The sequence below is a fragment of the Diadema setosum genome, chromosome 14 (assembly GCF_964275005.1).
Source record: "Diadema setosum chromosome 14, eeDiaSeto1, whole genome shotgun sequence".
Taxonomy (NCBI): Eukaryota; Metazoa; Echinodermata; class Echinoidea; order Diadematoida; family Diadematidae; genus Diadema; species Diadema setosum.
The window spans coordinates 10,053,181-10,079,133 of record NC_092698.1 but is presented as its reverse complement, the minus strand read 5'-3'; the positions used below and the strand labels follow the sequence as shown (position 1 = coordinate 10,079,133).

The window sequence follows — 25,953 nt, the reverse complement described above, 5'->3', positions numbered from 1 at the left end:
CGCTGGTCGTCCTATCACAATTCGACGCTCTCCACGACCCATTTCTTCTTCCGTCTTTCATTCATTACATCTTGGAAGCATCCCCACCGTTTTGCGAAACGGATCCTCATTGTTACATCCTTACGACATCAATCGATACCGCTAGCTTCCCATACTTTGAGAATCTCACATCACAGAAAACTCCTTGAAAGGAAGAGTAATATTTCTTAAATGAAAGAGCGGGTTTCCACGATGGAGACGTCGAAGGCGTTTACAATCGACGCTCTGCTATCTAAGGACGCATCACCTGGTAGACAGACCAAGTCTCCCTGCTGCTCACCATCTCCTCCTGATCGAAGCAGTCCTCTTAGTCCCATCCCAGTGCAGCCACACCCTACACGTGTACCTGTCATGGATCGGGGATTCGCTTCCGGACCTTCTAGTGTTGGTATACCAGCTCAGGCCGTACAGGGTAGGAGCATCACCACGGGAAGTCTAGTCCCCAAGCCAGGTCTCCTTGGATTTCATCCCCCAGTGTCTGGGCTGGCCCCGAACGCAGCCGTGGTACCAGCCATCTACACACATCCGCTCTACGCCGGGCTTCTGGGGGGACAGCACCACGCTCAGGCCGCTCATCACCTGAGCGCTTTCAGGGCAGCAGCAGCCGCAGCTGTGGGCGAGCATGGCGTGCGCACCGGCCACCCCTTGTCGTCCTTCTCCGTAGATTGGTTTCGGAACGGTGTCATGCTCCCGCGATTCGGAGACTTTCCCGGAGGATTCGGTAAGTTGCGAGGACTTCACGTAAGATGTAAATGCTAAAAACGAGATATCATACCAGCAGATACAGCAGACACTCTCTGCAGAGTTTCAGCTCATCAGTCACAAAATTGTCAATTCAGATTTAGTAGTCACACTCTAATCAAGGATCAGTTAATGCATCAACCAGCAATCACAACACAGTGATTTACACAAAAAAAGGAACCAGAATGCTTTTACTGTCGTTAAAATAGAGCAGCTCGAACACAAATAGCACACCGATACGAGCATAAGCAAAATGAAATATCTTGAAATGAAGTACAAGATTATGAAATTTGTAAACATATCTCAGGATGGATACCTTGGTATTCAAACAGAAATTTGGTTTGATCTTAAATAATGCTTGAATGATCAAACTGTAACACTTCAATTCAGTTTTCATGACAGAGTTACATACGCCACAGAATGTCAACCGTAATTCAATGTTTGTTCGAGAGTGAAATGAAACGTTTCTGCCTTTCATCCAAGAAAAAAAAAATCACATCAATTATCTCCAAAAGATTCAAAAGTAAGAATTTCCCGAGCAGGTACATATTTTGGATTGATGTTTCTTCTTAAGTTTCCCGCAGAGAGTAATGAGGGATACAGTTTGAAGACAAGCAAACTGTCAAATCTAAAATTTGAAATGCATGTCTGCATGTGCTGTATCAAATTCTGGAAATTGAACTGTTCAGTATCATTGGCAGCTAAAATTAATTTTACATAATTATAACTGATATCCTCGAACGTTATTCTTGATGCTCTCCTGCTCTCTCTCTCTCATGCCGAAAGGTAAAATAATTTATCGTGTAAACAGTTTTGAATGGAAGAATAAGATCCAACATGAAACTTTTATTTGTGATAAAATAGACCTCTGGATTTCACATTTTATTCTCCCCGTTTGATTTAGTAGAAGGAATGGTTTGTATGCGTATGGCCAACCTTAAACTATACATTGTGCAGTTAATGAAGATTGCCATTTTATAATACATTATAGTGTTGAACCACAACTCATGTCGTACGTATTATAGGCCCTAAGTATATTTGAATATTTGAATTATTTCGAGTATTTTGTAAAATTCTATGAAGTGTAGTTTATCAATTTTTCATTGATGCTTAAAATGACATCGTGTATGTGTGTGATTTTTCGATTTGAACGTAGAACAACAATTTTCTCTCGGCGCTATATGACACACTATAGTATGAGCGATTTCATCAAATGCTTGTACAGAGAGAAGATTGGATTGTATAGCCTTGCTAATTATTACACGACGTTATTTTGGTAACCATGATATATGTAATATTAAAGAGCAAGGTCCTACAGAATGTAGATAGATAGTGATGAGAGCATTATGTTGTCATGAGGCATAATAATCAGTACTAAACAAATACGATTTATGTTAATAGCATGGACATGATATAAACTGCAATAAAGGTTGATAAAAGGGCATTATCAACAGAATTACAGGAAAGAACAGCAAAAACCCAACTGTTTAAAGTATTGTATGACATACTACTAGTATATGTGTATACATTATGTAGTCATGTATATATACATAATATTCACATAGATTAAAGTGAAACGCTATTCGTTGAATACTAAACGAAATATAAATCTATTACCATATCACGTGGATAATTCATAAAACATTTGCATAAATCAAACTCGGTTTCTTACTTGCTCAAGTTTTTAACAGCTGAACGTATGTGGGATTAGTGAACCATGAATAAAGTGATATTATCATTTTCATAACATATTAGTGCAGATAAATATCTGACGGAGCGTGTAGTCTTGCAAGCTTTCAGCTCATAACATAGGAACATATTTATTGGCCTATTTACTTGACCTGACCTCAAGATCCGTGCATTACACTTAGCCTACTCATGAAAACACGTAAACATCGGAGTTTGACACAAGACTCGTAATAGCGAAACACGTTAAAGATAGCACAAATGCATAGTTATGTTTATTAGGATACATGCATGTCACACCAAAAACTTACATAGATGTACATAATGTACATTTTGCACACACATGTGCTTTCATTGTTGCATATCTTTGATTGAACTTTAAAAGTTGATATAATTTCCCTAAAGAAGAAGTTATTCCAAGATTTAAACAATGCTTGAAGTTAACGCTCCATTTTCATATGGTAAGCTTAATGTCTATACTTTAAGGGCATTTCTCACCGAACATTTTAGCTCTTGTTTTTGTTTTCTTTCTCTCCTCCAATTTCTCTCTTTTTTATCCTATAATCCCTTTTCCATGGTCCTTGATAGGTTCATATGTTAGGGTTGGTGTTTTGTTTTGCCTCTACCAGCTTATGAAATGAAATAGATAACTGGGCTTGCTATTGTGCAGTAATTGTCTATTTATTAGCACCTTTTTGATGTTAAAATGATTGTACTTTATAAATGACGCAAGTAAGTAAAGTAGATAAGAATATAGTTGCCACGCCATCTCAGTCAACAGTGAGAGATGTGAGATTCATAGATTCCACCCAAGTCGTAAAGATATCGATAGATAGATAGATAGAGAAAGATATTCAATGACGTAGGATCAGATAATGATAATAGAACCCAGCAGTTGGTTTGAGACAGCTATTTGTTAGCAAAACAAACAAACAAACAAACAAACAAACAAGGCTAAACCATGACGGCGTTGTTGCGAGAGAGACAGAGGATAGATAAATAGATAGATAGAAAGAGTACATTAATGAGAGTACATAATGTGTGTGTGTTTGTGTAACTTTGTGTGTCTGTATGTATGTGTGTGTGCGTGTTTGTACGGAGAGAGGGGCAGGTCACAGAATATCTATTTCCTGATCGATACAGGCCGTGGTTGGGATCGATTGATTGCGCCCATTAGTGTCCCCTTTGGTGTCCATCCCTGGTATGGCTTCTGCTAAACCCTCCATCGACCATGTCGACTCGATCAATTAACATAACTACGTAATTAGCCAACATCCAGACGATTTGCACTTTAACAAAGTTCGCGGCACTTTCATGGCCATGTCACAAGAAATTGTGTTGGAAATGAAATGAACGAAACCAAAGGAAACGACAAAAAAAAAAAAAGAAAGAAAGAAAGAAAGAAGAAGAAATGATTCAATAAAGAACCATGCCATAGCAGGGATATGGCGTAGTCTTAGTAGTCTGACATACGTGGATAGATAAAGCAGCTATATTTTGGGTTTTCCTTTTCCTTTAACTTAAACGGCATAGACCTATTATTCAATTCAATCTTTATTTCCGATTCAATATATAGATTAAAAAAAATACATGTAAATATGTGCACATTGTACAAAAGTGTAGATATGAACTTTTGTTTATATATATAATATGCGTTGACAAAACAGGAAAGTATTATGAAAAAAAGAAAAAAAGAGAAAAACAAATAAGGAAAACAGATAGCATATAGGTACGTAAAAACACAAGCTCATCAACACTGTGTGTGCAGTTAATCAGAAAATGGTATGTGCGTAGAAAGCCAGAATAGGCTTGTTATGTTGCACATACCCTGCGATATAATCATTATAAAAAATAACTGAAATGCTATTATGATATGTACCAGTAGTAGATTAGTTCAGTATGCGACATGAGAGTTTTAAAAACATGCCTATGAGTTATCAATACTTTGAATATGAAAACAATATGATGTCAGAGACGTCAAGCGAATGTTCTTATAGATAATTGAGATTAATTATGACAGTCACCAAGTTGTCAAGGAACTTGACAACTTTGTATATGAAATGGATTGTTACATTTCTTATATTATTGAATAGACATAGAAGAACTATCTGCCTAACAAAAAAAAAAAAAAAATCTGAACAAAGTATTTTTTATTATAGTGGCATTGCATTCATTGTTAGCTTTGAATAAGATGGCGGATTGGAAAAGACCCAATATCTATCAAAGTCATTACCGTAAGCGTCAAATACACTAAAAGGAGCAAAAGACAATAAAATGCATTGAACACCCCCACGTATATGTCCTTTACCAAGACTCACACACATTTACGCATGCTCCATCATACCATCAAGGTTATCTCCGAAAATCCCCCCTAATGTGTATGCAAAGTTTGCGTATCATGCATTTTGTTGTGTTTGATGAGACACTGATGAGAACACCTCAAAGTCAACGCAAAGTCCGAGATAGACACCCACCTCAATTCATTCCCTTATCGTCAGCACCACGGAGATCCGATCCTTTTCGCTGGCTCATGCAAGTAATCCTCCCACAAGTAATGATAACACGCCATCCTAAACAGCAAAAAACGTAGAAGTCATCCGAGACATCCCTCATGGGAAACACATATTCTTTCTCTATACAGACTCCCGATTCGTAACAAAAGGATTCAATTTATATCTCATCACTGGTATATATTTTTTTGTCTAGAAAATGATCATCATCCTGGAGGTAAAATATTTGTCCCTAATAGCTCAATTCAATCTCAATAACAGTTAAGTGTATATTTAAGTAGGCCCTATAAGTAAATCATGTCGTATTTTGGAAACAAATGATAACTTGGTCACAATTATGGTAACCCTGCATTTTAGTATAGTTTTCTTTTTATTTCATTTCTTCATCATATAGGCATACCCCGCTTCCCTTATTTGGTAGCATTAAATCACCTGGTCTGAACTTCTATCCGTTCTTCGTTTCTCTTTCACAAACACTGATAATCCGGGGCTTAGAGCCAAACAAGCTTGCTTTCACGTAGGTCCCATCATACTTCTCTTTGTACAACCCCATTTCGATGTCGACCAGTTATCATAATAATTACTGCGTTATTATCATGTATGTATTTTTTTTTTTGTAATTGTTGACAAGGCAAAAGAACTGGTGCTGTTATTTTTGATGTAATATTGATATACGAGAAGTACGAAATAGATTGAAATTGAAACTGAAATTGAAATTTGAAATTGAAATCTCTTCTTGATTATCCTCCATTTTTATGATTCTGTGAATATCACAACAGGACGTCAACAGTTCAAGACAAGGACAAAGTATAGTCACTATCACTGTTGCGATGATATGATAACAATACTGATGATTATTATGTCAATAACAATAAAAGTGGTGTGTAGCAACGACTATGATAGAACAACCCGGCGCTCGTAATAATAATTGTCACAATAGTATAATGATTTGTAAGATTGTAAGATTTTATTGACTCTATCGACAATGATAACGGATACTAAAGGAAAATTGCAATGGAATTGCTGTAGAAAATGGAAAAAATAAGAGCTGTATGAGTGAAAATTATTTTTTATCAATTTTGTCTTCTTTGCTTATTTGTCCTTTTTCTTCTTCTTCTTCAACATCATCATCATCGTCTTCTTCTTTATCTTCTTCTTCGTCTTCTTTGAAATACATTCTCTCAGTGAATTTGATCTGTGTTGCAAATACATCACCTTTAATTGACATACTAGAACGTACTTTTAGTCATGGGAAAAAATCTATTCCATCTCACCGCCACTAGTTCTTGAAACTCACATGAAATAAGAATTAAAAAAAAAGTAGAACCATGACAAAACAAAATGCGAAATCAAACCGCGAATAAACTCTGCCGTTACCTGTCCAGTCTCCAACTCTTTAAGTTTGTCATTCACACACACCTCGGTTCCCTACAGGTAACTGGGACAGCCAGTCTTCCCCCAAAGAATCTTAGACAACACACCAGCGATAATTGTGCATTTATCAGCACTATGTGGACTAACACCGGGAAGGCAGGTACTGGGCTGGCTGAGTGAACAAAGGGATCATTTGCTATCAGTTACCCTGACTAAACCGGTATTTAAGGGTGATTAGTAGCACTGATCCCATGAAATTTGCACAGACAATGACGGAATAATGACATAATTTGATCACTTGGACCTGACATCTTGTTACATACTTTTGGTGTTTTTATTTTGTTTTGTTTTTAGTGTGTTTTTGTCACTGTAGGACCCCCGATAAGGGGGCGCCTTGCGGAGTCCGTGTTTAAACAGAGGCCAGTGATACGGCGGACAGGGTGCTTTTATACAAAAGACACATTTTATCTGTGATGATCAGTAAATTGTAACAATCACACTGGGTGCCATCGGTGATAACTTCCATGTTTATAAAACCTCCGGATTTGTATATGTACATGATAATTATGTATTATACATAAACGCTTAAAAGTGTGAATGTCCCCTTTGCCTGTTGAGAGTTCTTCTCGACTTGATGTGTGTGTGTGTATGTGCTTGTGTGCGCATGGAATGTTTTCTTTTATATTGTTTAATCTTTATCGATTTTGATATACTAAAGTAACTTGTATCGTAATAATGATAACAACAACAACAACAACAACAGCAGCAGCAGCAGCAGCAGCAGCAACAACAACAACAAAAGCAGACAAAGCTAAAACTATTCCAAGTTTGAAAAATCTCAGTTTCATGGTTATGGGTGCTACCAGTCTCTCTAATATCGTGTAATAATGAAATATAAAAAAAAAAACTCTGAAAATCCTGCCATTGGATAGGATTTTTATTCAAGGGTGAATATTTGATTCACATAGACCTTGTCATGTTTTCCACCCTACAGCCACGATGACATCATGCGTCTATTCGATCTTTAAAACAATTCAATGTCAAGATGAATGTTTAAAGAAGAAGAAGAAGAAGAAGAAAAGACCCTACCTTCTCCCTCCTCTTAAGCTCATACAGTAATACCTGCCTTCAAACCATGTGCGAGGGTAAACCTTTGTCTGCAAGGCACATGAATCATGCAGATAGCTGACTTTATATTATGTCTGTATCTCAAACCTTGCTTGTACTTGGGGCTGACTCTTGTGTAGGCCTACTATAATTGAAAATGGTTACTCTTGCACCCGATATCATTTGTCTGTGGCTTTAGAGTGCTTAAGTCTCGTTCAGTGTTCTTTCTTTTTTTTTATTTCGCTCACCCATCCACTTCAAAATGATTATTGACACAGCTTCCACCTTTTTTTGTTGTTGTTGTTTTGCTTCAATTCTTAAGGAATTCAACAACTTCAGCGAATTAATTTCACCTGACGATACACAATACTGGGACACAATACAATAAAATCACCCCTGTTCTAATGAGGTTAGCCCATCTTTGTAGCAAATATATCTTGCATATCAAGTTTTTCTTTCTTTCGTGGATAATGCAGAAGGGATTTCCCCGAAAATATAGGTTACGTCTTAGCCAGTATACATTTTGACGACATGACACATTGGAGGATGCTGTTGTCATCAGTATAATCATTTTCTGATTATTTTGGAAGGAATAATACTTGTTTTTACCTGTAGTAAATCATGACTGATTATCACTATCAGTTATCAAACAATCCTCTGTAATTATGTCTTATTGCACTTCTGGATAAAAAGGAAATTGCAATCAATTAAAGATATCATAACTTGTGATGAGGACAAATTGCTTTCAGTCTTTTGGTATGTGGACCTCCTTCTTCGAAGCTCTACAAGCAGGGACAGGATACATGCCGTACATGCAAGTAACCTGAATTGAAATTAGGGAATGATGAATTTCATTTCACGAAGTAAGAATAACATGCAGAAATGAAGGTAGTGTAGTGTGTGTCACGTTATGACATGACAAAGCGAGGAGAGAGGAAGAGAGACCATTGTGACATCACCGAGGCGAGACATTCCCTTCGCGAGTCTCAATCTCACAGCAACAAATGTGTGAAGGGCTTGTCTGAGGTTAAGAAGCGCACACAGCGCGGCAAAGGAAGGCGTGTTTGCTCTGTCTTTACGGGCACTTCACCCGTGTACACATTCATCGCAAAATGCCTCTTCTCTCGCTTCCCCCGCCCCCCGTCTATCTCGGGCTGTCTTGCGCTGCATGGCGCTCAGTATGACTCTTTACCATTTTCTGCAGCCTCCAAAACATACAATTACCAGCGCGAGGGTAATTCTTGGCGTGGTATGTGCTACTATTTGCCATTTTGATGGCAGCATTCGGAACATGGGACAGCGTTGTAAAGTGGTCCCTTTGAAGTGGCCGGTTTGTTTTCACTCTGGAGTTGGTCAATGCACGTAGGTGTGAGAAAGGTGAATTCTTCAAACAAAATGAAGGGGCGGGAAGGAGGGGAGACCGAAGCAAGGAACGACTGTAGTCTCAACAAAATGCCATCATTATCTCACAATCACTGACGAGCAGCAAGATTACTAATATCAGCAGAGGGAGAGAGATTGAGAAGACAAAACGATGGAACGGTAAATAGATAGATAAAAGGACTAGACTAGGCGGATGCGAATTCGATGTAGCTTTGAAAGAGAAATGTATAAACAAACAAGCAGAAAGGTAGATAGGCAGGAACATAAGTTGATCAAATGATAGATTAGTACGTCAGATAGAAAGACAGACATACGGATGGACAGATAGATAGCCGGACAGGTAGACCGACCGACCGACAGACAGACAGACAGACAGACAGACAGACAAGGAGAATAGGAAACGGGGAAACATTGCGGCTTCCAGTCTTTTATTTACTCGTATTACCATGCAAAAGGTAGAACATTCATTATCTTCAATAGCCAAGAGTGTTTATATTTTCATGAACAGAAAGTCCTTACGAAATAACAATCACCGTTTATCAAAAGCTTTTTACAACCATGTCTACAGATGAAAAACTATGTTCACAGATTGGTGTGTATTCGCTAATAAGAAAGCACAGTGTTCCAACACATCTATATCAATCAGTCAAATGACACAGTCATGTAGGCCTAAACCTGCACGTACAGACACATAGCCACATTATGCACAAACAGATCCAGTGACATGTGTACTGATTGGACACCAATAAGCGGTCAGTGACCGATTACACGCAGGGTCCTTGTGTACCCTCGGCGCCATTATCACTGTGATATAGAACACAAGGAAGGTCGTACAATGAGAAAGCAGTAGAGCCTTGTGATTCTCTATGGTAGGATAACCTTGCAATTTACCATCCGTTGATGTTTCATTCATTCACTTCATCCAGTTCATCTATTTTATTTCTTACTAAAATGCAATCACACACACAAGCACACATAATTGCACAAAATCAATACAACATTGTAATCAAAGGAACTACTGTCAACTGAAATACAATAAATGTAACTTTTTTGATAAATACTTAATCAAAGTTGATTGTAAATGGAGGGAACTGCTTAAAAGCAGAGCGTGTAATTTGCAGCCTCCTCATAACACAATAACTAATATCTTATTGCTGAACTAACAATACTAATCAAATTGCCTTAAAAAAGGAAAATAAAGACAACCATAAACATGAGAGTAGCGATATCAGTAACGTCATATTAACGTCATTTTTTTCCTGAATTTCTGAAAATATGTTGCCATATACATTATGTGAGTTTTCATAAACTTTTCCCCCTTCGTTTAACGTTCCTCAAATATTGCCCCTTCAGTCAGATTTATCATATAACCCGTCTTCACTTCATCAATTGTCAAGCTGTATAAAATGTCCTCCCTACCCGTATGCGATACTTTGTTATTTTCATCTCTACACTCATATCTTGGAATTGTTGTCGAATTCAGGTTACAGCACATTGCACCTCTTGTAATGTAGACTCTTGAATCGTCTGCTCCCAAACTGCATGAGATACCTTACAGGGAGCGTACGGACAAGGTGATACCTCCTTGGTGTGGATGAGTGATGCAAATTGCTCTACGTTATCCTCCTATAAGTGGGAAATGCGTTCCTCTTCAGCAGTTTCTGTAGTGGAGAAGAGAAAGAGAGAAGGGGGAGGGGTGGGGAGGGAGAGAGAAGGCGAAGAAAGAGACACAGAGAGATAGAGAGAAATTGTGAGATGGGAAGTTAGAGATAGAGACATCTTTGGTATGTCCCATACCTATGTAGAATCAAGAGTTCTTTAGTTTGTACAAGGTACAATTTATTCCGGGTCAGGAGCAAATCGGCACTTGAAGGGCAATGTTTATGCCACGCACAATGTTTATTAAAAAAAAAAGGGGGGGGGGGAAACGGTAACTGAGCAAACAATCGTTAGCCCTATCATACATCCATCATCGGTTTGATATAAACAGGAATATATTATGCTTGCCTACTTTTACGATACCAGATTTAATATCAGGTAGCTGAGGAATTACGTCTGGCAAACACAGTTTTACAGTCGTGTTTACGACCCGCCAAAACTGTTATATATCGATTAGTGGTAGGTAGCACGTACTAAAAGTGTACATTCAGTTAAAGAAAGGCGGCATATAAAATTCATATCTGAACCACAGGAAAAGTCCACATTGTAGATTTTATTGCATCAAACGTGCTTGTCATTCTTTTTAACGAAGAGTTTAGGCATTTTCCTCCTTGTAGATATGAGGACTCCAGTCAGGGTCGACTAGAGGTACAGGAAGCAGATTGGCATTGATGATTGTAAATGGGTCTCATTTATTGAAATGCAGTCGGCAACTTGCTCAAAACAATTCCAGAGATGCTTCACACTGAGCTGGTATATCAGCATCTTTGCTCTCTGGCATTACACAGATTAGAATCATTAAATGTAGACCACAATCTGATATTTGCAAAGAAAACTGTCCTCAAACAAAGAAACTCAGTGGGATACGTTAAACAGCGCTATATTACAAATAAAACATACTCTCCAAAAAAAAAAAAAACACACCAAAACTATATAACAGGCAATAAACTGACAATATTGTGTATGAGGGAGTATATTTTGTGTCTTCACATGGGCGACAAGCTTTCAGATCTTCCAGAGCAAACAAATGTTGTATAATGTCTACAGACGCTAAAAGCAAGAGGATGTTTCAGTAATCCAAAGGATAACGACTTCACCTTCATAGATCTAAGTATGATTCCCTCTGTACTGTATGTTGTCTATCAACGATTGAACCTGCCATTGATATCCCTTCAATAACAGTGTGCACTCTTCAGACATGCATAATGCAATCACATTCTTTATTATGTTTGTACATACGTTTGACTTGAGCTCTTACGTCTAGATTGCGGTTAAAAATATGCACAGATCTTTCTGGGCTTTCCTCGATCATGTCGATTATTATCATAATTCTGCTTAAACGAGATTTTTCCGTCATACATGGCGATTAGAATTGCAAAATGTAATTCATCAAAATCATATTCAGAAGTTATCTGTTCCCATAGCATTCTTTGTAAAACAGGGAATGACTACAATATATATATATATATATATATATATATATATATATATATATATATATATATATATACATATATATATATTGTCTTGTGACGTTAACTTCAATTCAAAAGAGGATGGGGTTGGCTATGACGTGCGCTAAAACTCTCCGCCCGACATGGCCACGTTAAGACAGTGAGGAAAGGTGACTAGAAAAGTGAGCGGTATAGATACAGGAAAATTGACTCGAAGATAGAAAGGAAAGATGGCACTGGCGGTCGGGGAGGGCCTCGAACGTCGACAGGAGTCAAAGAGCGCGAAAATATGATGATGTGCACGATTAAATTGAGGGAGGAGATGACGGTTAATGGCAGACAGAAAGCGAGCAGGAGAAGGGGAGAGGTGAGGGAAAGACGTTTAAACTATTCACCACCTCTCGCCTCTCGTGTTTTCCTAAGTACTTCACCAATTATTGGATTGCTTGCCAACTCACTAACGCCCAAATCGGATCGGGAGAGGGACGAGTGTGGTGCTCTAGCTTGCATCACGTCAATTACTGATATTTGGGGAAGGGGGTGGTGATTGAATAGACAAGGCAAAGGGGCTTGGACTCTGCATCGCGAGCTGCATCGCGAGAAAAAAAAAGAAGACTTTTAAGTCATCGCCATCACCTTTCTTACTTTTACTTGCGATGTCCTAAGGTTTTTATTTTGTTGTTGTTGAGATTTTATAAAGTCTGAATGCCTTTATGGCGTTGATGTATAGAAAAATGAGAAAAAAGAACACCGATCTTTAGATGAAACATAAGAAATTCTTCGTTGTCTGCTGATATTAGTCAATACTATTATTACCCATGAAATAATGTCGTATCTATCATACTTTTCAGTATTTCATATCTAGCGCATCATGATGAAGACCGTTGAGCCACCAGCACCGTGACCAGGGTGTATCAAAATTTCCACATGCTAATTATTGGTATACAAGATTTTCCTGTGTGTTCTTCGCAAAAGCCTCATCTCAACCCGTATTATTTTTCCTAGCTACATAAAGCAGACACCAACGTTCTTGTGTTCATGCGTAGAAAATATAGAAAAGTTGAACAGTGATAAAAATGACAGGTTATCAATTGCTGCATCCATGCGTTGATATGGTAATGCTGTTCGGTCCTCTACTTTTTCTAACACATTGTACTCAATTAATCTGCAGTAGTTCAGATTTTTTTTTAATGTTTATTAGATTTACTTTTTTCACCAAGGAGCCTGCTATATGGGGCCTGACATTTACAATAACTTTTCTTTCATACAGTAAACTCATATTATATGAATGTATTTCTTTACATTATATTTTCCCTTATCAAAATGATCCTTATTAATTTCGTATACCGTGCACTCCCTTTATAGCGAACACGGTTACAACGAAATTCTGGTTACAATGAAGAAAAAATTCAGGCCGTAACATTATCCACACTTTGTCTTCATTGTTTGTTTGTTCGGTTATAACGATATTTCGATATAACGCAAGAAAATTACCGGTCCCGAGGACAACGTTATAACGGGAGTCCACTGTAACTGTGTATTTGCGAATGTTATGCTGTTTATACTCTGTTGGAAATGAAATGAAATGAATAATCCACATCAAGCCCTGTAAGCAGTGCTGTTTTATGATAATTGGCATTTCGTGGGATAGTTATCTCGCCTGATGCTACTTTATCTCCATCGTTTTCGAGTATGGGTTTCAAACAATCGATGAAATGGTACCAATTCTTGACACTGTTTTGCTATTTTTCATCACATGGACATTGCTGTGTTCAGACACATTTCGGTCGTTTAAAGCAGCATCTAGGCTACATATCGGCAGAGATTAACATTCAAAGCGTTTTATTCCTTGTGCAATGGATTAGATTTGGTGTGGTTAGGGTAGCAATATTACACCTCTCTGATGTGAAATCCACTAGAAACGGTAGCTGTTTTGAACGAATTCTCGTCACGCGCTCTTCAATCTGTTGATTGCTATGACGACGTGACTGCTCCGCCATCACCGTTATCCAATATGTACATCGGAGCTTCTCATATCAAAGATCACTTCATCACCGGTCTCGATCACAAAGCAAGTTCAGATCAGAAAATATATCTACTGAGTTTCCTAAGTAGACGACAGATTCCAGCTTTGTACATTTCAGTTGGAAATGGATACTAAAAAAACGCAGTGAATTAAAGTCACAACAATAGTTCACTGTTTACCTCTCCGTCTAAGTAGTTTTGTTCCAGTGATTCAGTAGACCCATGCATAATTCATAAAACGTACATACGTATGTGGCACACACACAGACACGCATAGACAGACAGACAGGCAGACACACACACACACACACACACAAACAACAACCTGAACCATGAAAAATTAGTAAAAGAATTGTAACACAAACCACAAACAGACCGACTTCTCTATGGTATTGAAAACGTCTGTTCTTGAGCATGTGATCGATGTTGTTATCTCCATGACAACTGAAACCATCGTCATCCTTGTACCTGTCTTTCTTTACTATATAAATAGTACACTATATAAATGTCAATCCTCGGAAATTTATCATTTGTAGAGGGCTCATACGTTTGATGGTAGCTAAGGACCCTTAGCGGTCAGCAACAACAACCTGCTAAAACAACTAGAATTGTCTGGCGCTTGCACCTCAGGAATAATGGACAAAGAAAATCTGTAACTTATATTGTCTTGTGGTCTCCTCGATTCTTCCATGTTTTTGTACTATGTTTGTACTAATCAGTCTTTTTTTTTTACTACCGGAAGCGGTAACTCAATTAAATTCAGTTAAACCAGATGCGTTCAACTTCAAACCACTTTATGGCTGTGTTTGATGACCTGCTGTATCTCTAATGAGTAAGCTAAGTGCCAGTAGAATTCAATCCTCACCGAAGCTCAATTACTGAGAACTTTCACGACATTCTGAAACTGATATTTCCAACATTTCATATTTTTACAATTGTGCCGAGTTGTCTCTTTATCTACATAGTTTATATTCTTTTATTATCTAATTGGTTATTTCTAATTCTCTTAAGGATCGCTGGAATAACATTTCATCTTCATTCCTTCAAAAAACAAATCAATTATCATATTCCATCGATATCACATTCATTTCAATATTTCATTATCTAAGCTAGGATTATATATCCTTGTTGTATTTGTTTACTTTCTCCTACAGCATGTAGCTATTCCATCACTTTCGTTATAATCGTCACTCTGTAATAATCATATTGCGCTGCTGAATTATTGGCTTGACATAAACCGGCTGGTCATCTCCATTAGGTTCTGATCTGATATGGAATTCTAATTAGAGAGATCATCTATTCATAAGCAGTATAGAATAGATGCTATTGTTGTTCTTATCGAAATGTCGAAAAGCTTACAATAGCAGGATCTAGACAGTAAAAAGTAATGATATGATTTTTGTTATTATTATCGTATTTTTAGTGTTTGTTGTGGATAACGTGAAATTGGCTTATTGAATCATCCCATCCCTTAATGTGTTTATCTTTCATTTCCGATGCAGAGAAGATAGAGAGGGGGAGAGAGAGAGAAAAAAAAAACATGCACGACATACTGACCGGATTAGAGACGAAATCATGGCCGTTGTTATCATACAACCAGTTAAACAAAATGATCGGACATCAACCAGTCGCTCGAGTCGCACCCAGACAATGGTCCCGCCATCAACCTTTCGTAATTCTATTACCCCTTCGCCACTCCTCTCCCTCCTCCCCATCGCTCACATCCTCACGTCCCCTCCTTCTCTCTTCAGCGTTCCCTTTCCGTCTTCTCCAGTGGCTACTCGAGATGGGCAGTGGCGTTTAATTACGCTAATTGACTCGGATATGAGTGTGGCGTGAAAAGGCAATATTTTGTCGCGGTCTGCTTAGTTTAATCAGGCGCATCGACAAGCTGTGCACGGCTTTCCCTTCTTAACCCCAAGCACATCAACGCAGCAACGTCATGAATATTAAGAATCAACAGAGAAGTAACTTATGGGAATTTCAGGGAAGTATGTCCCTTGCTTTTGGTTTAGCATGTTCGAGTAAAATATTTTACTGCCAGCCATAAGATGAAGTGCGTACAGTCGGGCGAGTCGGTGGGGCAAGGGGCGCGTGCTGGCTGCTCGCAGTCAATGTTTAACTTCGGTGGCTGAGTTATTGGAGAACGGATCTGGATGCGTAACTAGGTTACTCTCTACTTTTCCGTGCCCTCTACACGCGCCCGCCAGTTGGTACCCGCTGCCTCGGCCGGAGCGCAGGGCGTTGCATTGTGTCGCCGTGCACGGCCTTTGTTCGCGAGGGCGTAACGCATAATAGTTCTACGTGCAAACTTTGATATTCATACGAGTCAGAAAGGGTACCCCATGGGTGTGTGTGAGGGGGTGGTATCATGGTATAATAGGGGCAAGCACGCACCTCAGGGTCACTAGAGGCCCATGTCGCATGGAACCAATACTCTATCGGCTTGTCCAGCCTAACGAAGTGCTGGCGCAGTGCGGGTGGGAATGAAGAGCATTGCCGCGATACTTTCGGGGGAGCGAGCGCGACGCGTTGCGTGCCACGTGCACCCAGCAATAACTAGTCGTTCCAACATCTTTGCTTGATTAATAAATTTCAAATCACTTTAAAATGATTATTGCCAAACAATAATAGGAACAGTATCTGGTGTTATGGGAGCACGGGGTTGAAAGGGTGGGAGTGGTCCCATGCAGTTGTCAAGGTTATGGCGGCGAAATGCAATTAAACATTCATATTCGGCTGCGCGTCTTTGCTGGATCAACACGGAGACTCCGCGGATCCAAGAAGAATCACGAAACGCAAATCGAATTATGCCCAATTAATTTCCCCTCATTAATTATCTAATTGCCCATCGAGTCAATAGAATTGGGAGATTATTTTGGTTTGGTCGTCACCCAGACCACCGCCTGGCAACCTTTCTCCTACTGCTCGATACGAAACGCACGCCATCAGCCGCCTTCTGTATCCTTGCCCGGATACCAATGGGAGCTGTATGATGCCAGCCGAGCCAGCTCCAACAACACGCGACTCCTCCACTATCAACGCCGATAAACCACAGACATTACTTCTTTTGTTCTCCTGTGTCCAACTTGGACACTTAAGATCCAGGTTGACAAATAATCCTATTTCTCTTTTAAAATATCATATTGAATTGTAATTCACTGATTTTGGTTGGTTTGTTGTTTTGTTTTTTCAATTGGATAGTAACTTTATATCTTTATTCAACCCTTCTAAAGAGACCACAGAATCTCACAAGCAATGTATAGTGTGCTGGCTACTCCACTATCTCTTTTCTTTTTAACGAATGCTCTTTTGCGTCAAGATGATCCCTTGTCACTAGTGGAATTGCAGGAACACAACAGAGTGTAACTTGTCATTTCAAATCATACCAACGTTTCACGCGTCGTTGCTAAACTTGGAAGCTGCAAACTAAAAGACAAACAAGCAAGCAAGCAAGCAAACAAACAAACCAAACAAACAAACAACTTTTCAAACTTTTATCCTCACTGAAATAATTTAGGTGGAGATCTGACATTTACTTAATTTCATAAATCAGCAATGAAAAACATACAATTGGCTTAATTTTTTTTGGATGAACAGCAATTCTTATTGCTCACTGCAAAGGATTTTTTTTTAAATCTTTCCCTGACGAGCAAAGTCTTCTCTCGATATCGTCGACTTCCCCTACGACGACGATCATACGATTATGCACACATCTAGCGTGGTTCATCTAATCCAGACTGGAGCTCGCAACGAGGCGTTTCGCCTGGCTCTGCATCACGGGCTCCGCGTCGTAGCGATCCATCATTTTTTGGCCTCTTCCAAGTTGAGGCTTCCGCGCGACACGAGAAGTGTGACTCTACTCATCGGCAGTAATTACTCCCAATCTCTCGGGCCTGGAGATATATTGTTTCTGTGATAACTACCAATTAGCCGATTCAATCAGCGAACGATGCAACGAGAGAGAGAGACAGAAAGAGAGAGAAAAGGAGGAGAGGAGAGAGAAAAAAAAGGAGGGAGGGTGGTGGAGATGGGGTGCAAAGAGGATGTTAAGAGTTGGGACAGAGAAGAGTAAAGACGTGAAACGCACCAGGAATGGACGAACTGAATGATATATTCGGAGGGATTGGTCTAGGAGGCTTCCGTGTTTATCGGGGCAAGCCCATTCCGATCCATCTGGTGGAGTCGATGACGACCCCATGTCGCTCCTCCGAGAGCCCGATGGAGTCGCCATGAGAAGGCGAATAAATAAAAGAAGGGGGATTCATCTAATTTGCAGAGTTTGGGGCGTCATGGAGGGTAAATGCTTCTCTCCCGCACAATTAATCGTTTTTGTTTATTTGACGGTGGATGACAACGGTCTTGGCGTCAGACGGAGCTAACGAGATGTTTATGTTCCTTCGTCTTAAATTGTTCAATCATGTTAGGCCAAGATCACCCGAAAGCTCGGCTTCACAGTTGTCTCGGCATCTGAGCGTAATTCCATAATTAAAGGACAGTATACAATTACACTCGACAAATCTGCAAGCTGGATCAGTTAGCCAGCCGCATCATCACAGCAGAAGAAAAAAAAAATCGTAATATATCATTTAGCATCAAACTAGTTCAGGTATAATAGCAGAAGTAAAACCCCGAAAACAGAGTAATTTTGGAAGAGAAATCGAGGACTTTGCTAATGATGTCAAAACTTATTTCACGCCATTTGTTTTGGCATTTACATATACCGGTCATGTCCTAGTTACAGAGATTTCACGAATTAGCGGACACCATCAATTTGGCTAAAACGGACGCAAATGGATAAATAGTGAAGAAGATATGGGAAAAGGAAGAGCTATGGGCAATATTGAAAAGAATTTCATGAGCTCAACACTTTTATGTCAACTTTTCCTTGTTGGAATACGGTTTCCCGGCCCAGAGGCGATCGCTTCCATAATTGGTCGATGAAGGAAACAAATTGTATTTCCACAAGATTGATTAATTCATTTAGACAGATGTAAGGTTTTAGTCAGGCAGTCTAGCGGAGCCATCTTTTACTGCCTCTTCCGTCGTAATCTAGCCAGCCTCCGTGCTGGATTACGGGAAATATCTCAAATAATGGCGGAGTTAAATGCGGTTAAGTTTACAACCTATTAGATTACCAGTTTTAAGCTGGTGCGTATCGCTCCAAGAAATTGAAGTAAAAAAAGAAGAAAAAAACACTTTAAAGGGTTTCGAGTGGGCCCGTAATTCATAAGCATTGATACGCTTAATGCGCTAGCTACCCACCAAATTCAATAACATTACGGAGATCATATTTTGGCTGCAATGGCGGTTGGCAGCTATCTTCCACAAACTGTTCAAAAACGGAGCAGTCCGTCCTTCTTTGCGCCATCATTTTTCCTGCCCTTCTTTGAAGCCCCTCTTCAAAAAGAGCACCGGAGCCATCTCTCACTCTCGATTAAGATAGATTAACATGAAACGTGACACACAAGAAAACCCCATTTGCTTAATTTGATTCTGTTCGACTTTGGTGGTAAGCGAGACTCAATGTGGCGTCGGGGCGTTGGGGCGCCCCGCGCTCCGAATTTTAGGGGCATCGACTTAAGGGTGATTGTAAGCGATACTTGTAAACTTAGTAGAGATTATTAGAGCCTTAATCAAGTCATACACTCTCTCTAAATGGTTTGATCACTGCATACTTTGGCGAGGAGGGGTCTAAACACATGCGAGCTGAAATGCTTGTTATCGCCAGCGGCGCTGGTGTAAAGAGCCCAAGAGAGAGTGGGGTGCTGAGCGTTAGAATAAAGACTAATAACATTATCAACCATTCCGATACTAGACGAAGAATGGTGATGACACGGGGAGACAGTTTTAATTTTACAAATTGAGAGCGATCGGATTTCGGGACGGAGACCGCGCGATAGATGCGCCTTCGGAGACCGGAGAACGGACAGACCCAATTCCCGGTTCCCCACACTCCTTCGCCACCTCCCGTCAACCATGGCAAACATTAGATGGAGAAAGAGAGGGAGAGGAAGAGATGGAGAGAGAGAGAGGGAGAGAGAGAGGAAGGAGAAAGAAGGAGGGATAGATGAGAGAGAGGGAGGGAAGGTATGAGTGGAGTTATGACAGCGGGCGGAAGATAACTTCAAAATTAACTAGTTCCCTATGAGAGTCTAAATCCCTAGGACCTAACGGGTTCCCGCAGGCGATGTGTTAATGCAGTCAAAGCACTGATATGAAAAATAGTAGTAAATGACTGAGGAATTGATAGAGTGACAAGATTTTTTTTAGAAAGGAGGGGGAAGGTGTTCATGTGTGAGTGCTTTTGCGCCTGAAGAACATGTTGACGGATTGTAAGAGCAATATATTACTTCAGTTTGAATCGACAAAGCATAGAAACAATCAAAGATGGAAAATTATTCAGGAGTAAAGTAAAGGGTAGTATATGAAGTTTGATTATCAGAGAATGGGCTAGAAACAAACACCGAGAATGAGGAAATATTTTTGGGAAAACACGGATGGAACGTCTTTAACTGTTTTCTTCTGTATGACGATTAACTCGCTGACAGGGAAAAGATGTAGGTGAATAATAAGTCTTCGTAATTGATTGTCATGTAATCTTCATGATTGAAAAAAAAAAGACGCTGGAAAAAATACAACAGTATTGGAATATCTTTCAAAAGGTTATTATGAGAACGTTTTTGTTTTTGTTAACACTGTATTGACGTATGTCACGTAGTGACTTCATGTGCAGAAACAATTTTTATCTTCCAGAAACCTGCAGTTCTACCATAAAATATTCCCGCGAGCAAATCGTGACGGCAAGCTAGGATTTTTTTTTTTGTCGTTCTAGTTTGGATATTCAATCAGTTTGCAGAGATGGCGTTTTCTTCTCATGTGTGGCCGCAGTAACAACAACAAATGTTTTGCATCGCGGGATAAAGCGGCAAGGTTGCCCACAAAGTGACCGCTCGCTGGAGTTATACAGCATCAATCGATTAGTACGGGTATACGAGAGCTTCATCGGAGATTTCCACTGTGACTCGGAGCGCTCCCGCTATACCCTCCATCTTGACGTTGAATTACTTGAATGGATGCCCGACATAGGAGGCGTGAAGCGAAGCCTAGAAAATCACCGAATATGGGCAAATATTATATACCAAGGATCAGGCCTATCAAGAAAAAAAAGGAGAAAGTGAGAGAAAGGGTGAGTTGGCATAAATATAGAAATATAATTGAAGATGGAGAGAAGGAGATGATGGAAAGATTGAGAGAGAGAAGAATATCTGATGCAGCAGTCGGGGAAATGGCAGTGAATGGCTGACGAAACAAAAGGCGCGGGAATCGCCAATCACAATAGCATGATGTCCTCGCATTATCGATTTGTTTGCCACATTAGGTTCCAATTCGTCGACAAACGAACGACGAATGTAAATTTAATCGTCGACTTCTCTCCCAGTCTCCCTCCCTTCTCTCCTTCCTCCATCGCTGAAAGAGATGGAGAGGGAAAGAAGAAAAATGCGCTATTCGCGCCCTTTCTTGTTCGCACCACGAGCAGCAACCATGAATGAACGGAGCCCATGAAAGAGGAAATCTAAGCGAAAGTCTTCGCAGTCGATGCGCTAGCTCACTCGAAAAAAAGGGGGAAAGTATTTAAAAAATCTCGCTCGCTGTTTGCCGTATTCTTTGGCTCTTCGAAACTGGCTCCATTGTGGTATTATCGCCTTATGGAGCTGGTTAAATCGCGGAGGACATCAATTTGCGTTTGTAACTTCTAACAAATTGCACGTCTTTTTAGTCGGTCTGTGGATCGCGATTTAACGCGCCTCGCTGGCTGCCAAGGGTGAGGAAAAATCAATTGGATCGAGCTTCCCCCTCTCAGAATGACAATGATGATAATAGAATGGGAAAACGAAATACGACGAGAGGAATATATAATGCACCCTGCACTTGGAATGTCTCTTATATCGACTGTATCAGGTACAGGCTAAATCCTCCACAAGATCAGAGGGGAGAAGAATCTTAGCTATTTTCATCAGCTAGGCGTATCGATTGGGGAAAAGCAGTTATTATTATCTTATTTTTTACATATATGTGAAAGGGGGTGGTGGTTGCAGGAAATTCCCTCGATTCTTTTTTTTTTCAGGGAGTGACGGCGGCTCCAGTATAATTCATGATTTTCAGGGAGAGATGCACAAAGGCCCATTAAGAATGAGTTCCAAGACAAAAACTAATCTTGATATGACGTCAAGAATATGTTCGGTGGAGGTAGAAAGCCAAGAGATGTCTTGAACTATCTGAAGAATACCTTGTCATAAGAATAGAAATAAATGATGATGTTACCATTGTTGTCCCATTCAAGTGTTCATGATTGGAACACAGCGCTGTCATCTATACATATCGATGCTTTGAAAATGGAAAGAGATAAGATAGCATATGTCATGTGTATCTGCAAACATGGTTAAAATCTCTTCATTTGGTCAGCTAAATTATATGCAGACACAATTTAAGTGTGTGTGAGAATGTGTATAAATGTGTACGTTTGTTTTATGATGCAGAAGAGGAATACGCGTAATATGGCGTCTACTACACAGCAAAATTCATGTAAGGGGCACTTTATACACTGTCAGTGATAATCGGGTAGACTTCTGGAACAAGATGAGCGAGTGATTGGACGAGAGTGAAGATAACTTTCTAGCTCTAGAGCACACTCTGGTTGCCATGGTAGAAAAGTCCCAGCTCGCCTTTCCGGCGTCAGGATGTTTTAAAATCATGCCCATGTGCAATGCGCTAAGCAATACGGCTCCTGGTAATGAGGTTGGCCTTACAGTTGACTGCAACCTAAGGTCCGGATGACGTCTGTAGGTTTTCGTACTATTAGACCACTTGATATCTTCACCCAGTCCCACAATCTGTTGTCTGTATTTATTTCAAATTCTGTAATGACGTAGCCAGTGGCATCGGAGGGCGCAAATCTTTCTCAAGTAAATCTAACCCTTTGACTACCGAAAGCCCCTGGTTGCCGTGCGAAATGAGGATATCAAGGAATCTCGTGGGGGAACGGTTAAGTGAATGGGGGAGGGAACTCTGCCTAATTACTCATGCATAAATGGATCTCATTGATTATTCATGAAGCGACTAACTAAGAGAGAGAGAGAGAGAGAGAGAGCGAGACAGATAGACAGACAGACAGACAGAAGCAGAGAGAAAGAAAGGGAGAGAGACTCGGAGGGAGGGAGCTGGAAAACATGATAAATTCTTATAGTTTTGTAAGCAATTTAGAAATCTTGGAGGAATATGTATAATTATTATGTCATGAAGAAGCTAGAACATACAGAATACTTATCTATACGATTATGATGCACGTGTTATTGTTTTATGGTGTTATAATGTTGTTATGTGATATTAACTCTCTGTATTATCTTATCATAATTTTAAAGATGTACTTCATTCTGTTGCATAGAATATACAGAATCACGTCAAATAAAATCAGATGTCCTGACGGCAACAAATGAATCACTGTCTTGGAAACGCTCAGATGAGAAGTCAAGTCTGAAATCAGTTATGCATTCTAATTGCTATTTGGGCAAGCAGGACCATTTACAGTGTGATATTGGGAATCGATGCTGGGAAAGAGGCTGTAAGATGCACATTGGACGCAGAAATGGGAAGCCCGTTAAGTTGTGTAGAAACAGGTTTCCAAAAGCAATCAATGGCCCGTGCGCGTGGTTGCAGAAAAACAAGCAAACTCGCGCTTTCCGCACACTCGCGCGTCGAGCGGAGGCGGGTGGGCAGGGAGGCCGGCCACTTCCCGCCAATATTCTCTCGAGCAAGCACAAAATTCACTGGCGGAATGATCATCGTCCCATCGGCACACAACTACAGCGTGATTCGAGCTCAACCGTTTCCTCCCTTTTCTCCACAAATCGTTTATTAAATTTGGTCCCAACAAAAGAAATTTACCTCATGATCGCCGCGATTTCGTCTTTATTTCGTTTTTAATTCGACATAACGTCAAGTCCATCTCCCTTGTTCTCTCCTTCTCTGTCTGTCTCGCTATCCATCTATCTCCCCCTCTCATTCTCATTCTCTCATGAATCGACAGTTAAAATCCATGACGTCACAATTACGGGTAATAAGGTGGTCCCTGAGAGGGATTTATCATTTCTCCTTCTCCTCTCTTTCTTTTTCTTTCGAGAAAGTTGTGTGAGATGAGGCCAACAATGCAGAGGATGATCAAACAGAGATGAAACTTTAGACCATGCTGTACGTGCTTGCCCTGTTTAACTGCCCGTTGCGTCCGTTCTCGTGTGCCGGTTGTATGTGGTTATGACTTCTTGAGTCTTTTCTCAATCTCACACTCCGTCATTCCCCCCCCCCCACTATTTCCTTTGTTCGGAGATGGATTTTCTTTCTGACAACCAATCTCTGGTTAACGCAAAATGGTTTCTTGGGGTCATATTCGTCTGTGAGCAAGGGGGATAAGATCAAAGAGACACAGGAATGATGTAAACCAGTTATCAATGCTGCATAGCACTCTTCTGTCGACAGCGGCGCAGTTGACGATGATAACGATGATGATGATGATGATGATGATGATGATGATGATGATGATGATGATGATGATGATGGTGATGGTGGTGGTGGTGACTGCTCGTTTACTCTTTATCTTGTGTTCAGTATCATCACTCAAGCTATCATCATTGTCATGCTCATGAATGGTTGTCCTGAAGCGCAGACTTGAAATCTTAGATCTAGCTTGTCATCTCTCAGTTATTCCCTTTTCATGAGATGCTTATTCGGTAAACTGTCATCCACTTAAAGGGACTGTACAGTACTGGTTGAGGTGGGAATTCATGTTTTGAACATTCTTAAGTGAGATAGGGAGAAACCTCTTATGAATATGAAAGAACATGTAATTTTAAGGAGGATTCAACATTTATTTGATGAAAATTGGTTTTAAAATGGCTGAGATATCCAAAAAAGTGATAATAATAAAAGGCGACAGGCCGCGTCTTTTATTAGGATCTCTTTGTTTCACCTTGTTTTTGGATATCTCAGCCATTTCAAAACAGATTTTCATTAAATAAACTTTTGATACCCCTTAACATTGCATGCTCTTTTACGTCTCATCGAGTGGTTTCTGAATATCTCGCAAAAACGTTAAAAGCTAAATCAACCAGAACTGTACACACCCTTGAAGGAGAACTCCATCCTCGCTTTAGACTATTTCCTTCCGTATCCCGCTATCGTTACCATAACAGTGACAACACTAGGCTTCATTGCTCTATTCCTTCTTCTTCTTCTTCTTCTTCTTCTTCTTCTTCTTCTTCTTCTTCGTCTCCTTCTCCTTGATATTGATTGCCTTCTGATTATTCATTCTGTGCATGCTCTAATTCTTTCTGTCTGTTTTCGTCTATCAGATATTTTGCGCAAGATATATATATATATATATATATATATATATATATATATATATATATATATATATATATATATCTTTAAGATTATGTTATTAGTACATCATACATTTAATTCTTTTTTCATTCCCCGTATGATACGTGACTTTATTCCCAAATACAATCCGACACGAAGTTTATACGTTCATCATTAGATGCACTGTTACCACAAACATCCAGAATAAAACATGAATGGGGGGGGGGGGGGGAGTGGGGTCGTGCTTTCTCCGTTATGGGACCAAAATTGTGGAACCAGTTACCTATTCAGTTACGGCAACTGTCATCTACAGAAATATTCAAATCCAAAGTTAGAATCCAAACTTATCTGTTCCTCTTAACGGAGGATTATAGAACTGCTATCTGAAATGTTCGGAACTGTGTTCTTTATCTAGTATGTGTTTGTTTGTTGTTTGCTATTTTCTTCTTTGTTGTCATGTTTGGACACGTATATGTATATTTATCTTTTCATTTTTTTTTTGAGCGACATGAGCAACGAAAGGTGGACCAGTGCACTGTACAAGTAGCCACGATTAA

At 39.7% G+C, this 25,953-nt stretch overlaps 1 protein-coding gene across 1 annotated transcript in view; it reads left to right on the top strand.

Moving 5' to 3' along the window:
• Positions 1–210: 210 nt before the first annotated feature.
• LOC140237923 (uncharacterized) overlaps positions 211–25,953 on the top strand; it is a 35,867-nt gene continuing 10,124 nt past the window's right edge. Inside the window, exon 1 of the mRNA XM_072317853.1 lies at positions 211–760. Within this exon, the coding sequence (XP_072173954.1) occupies positions 211–760 (550 nt within the window). The remainder of the gene's footprint in view (positions 761–25,953) is intronic.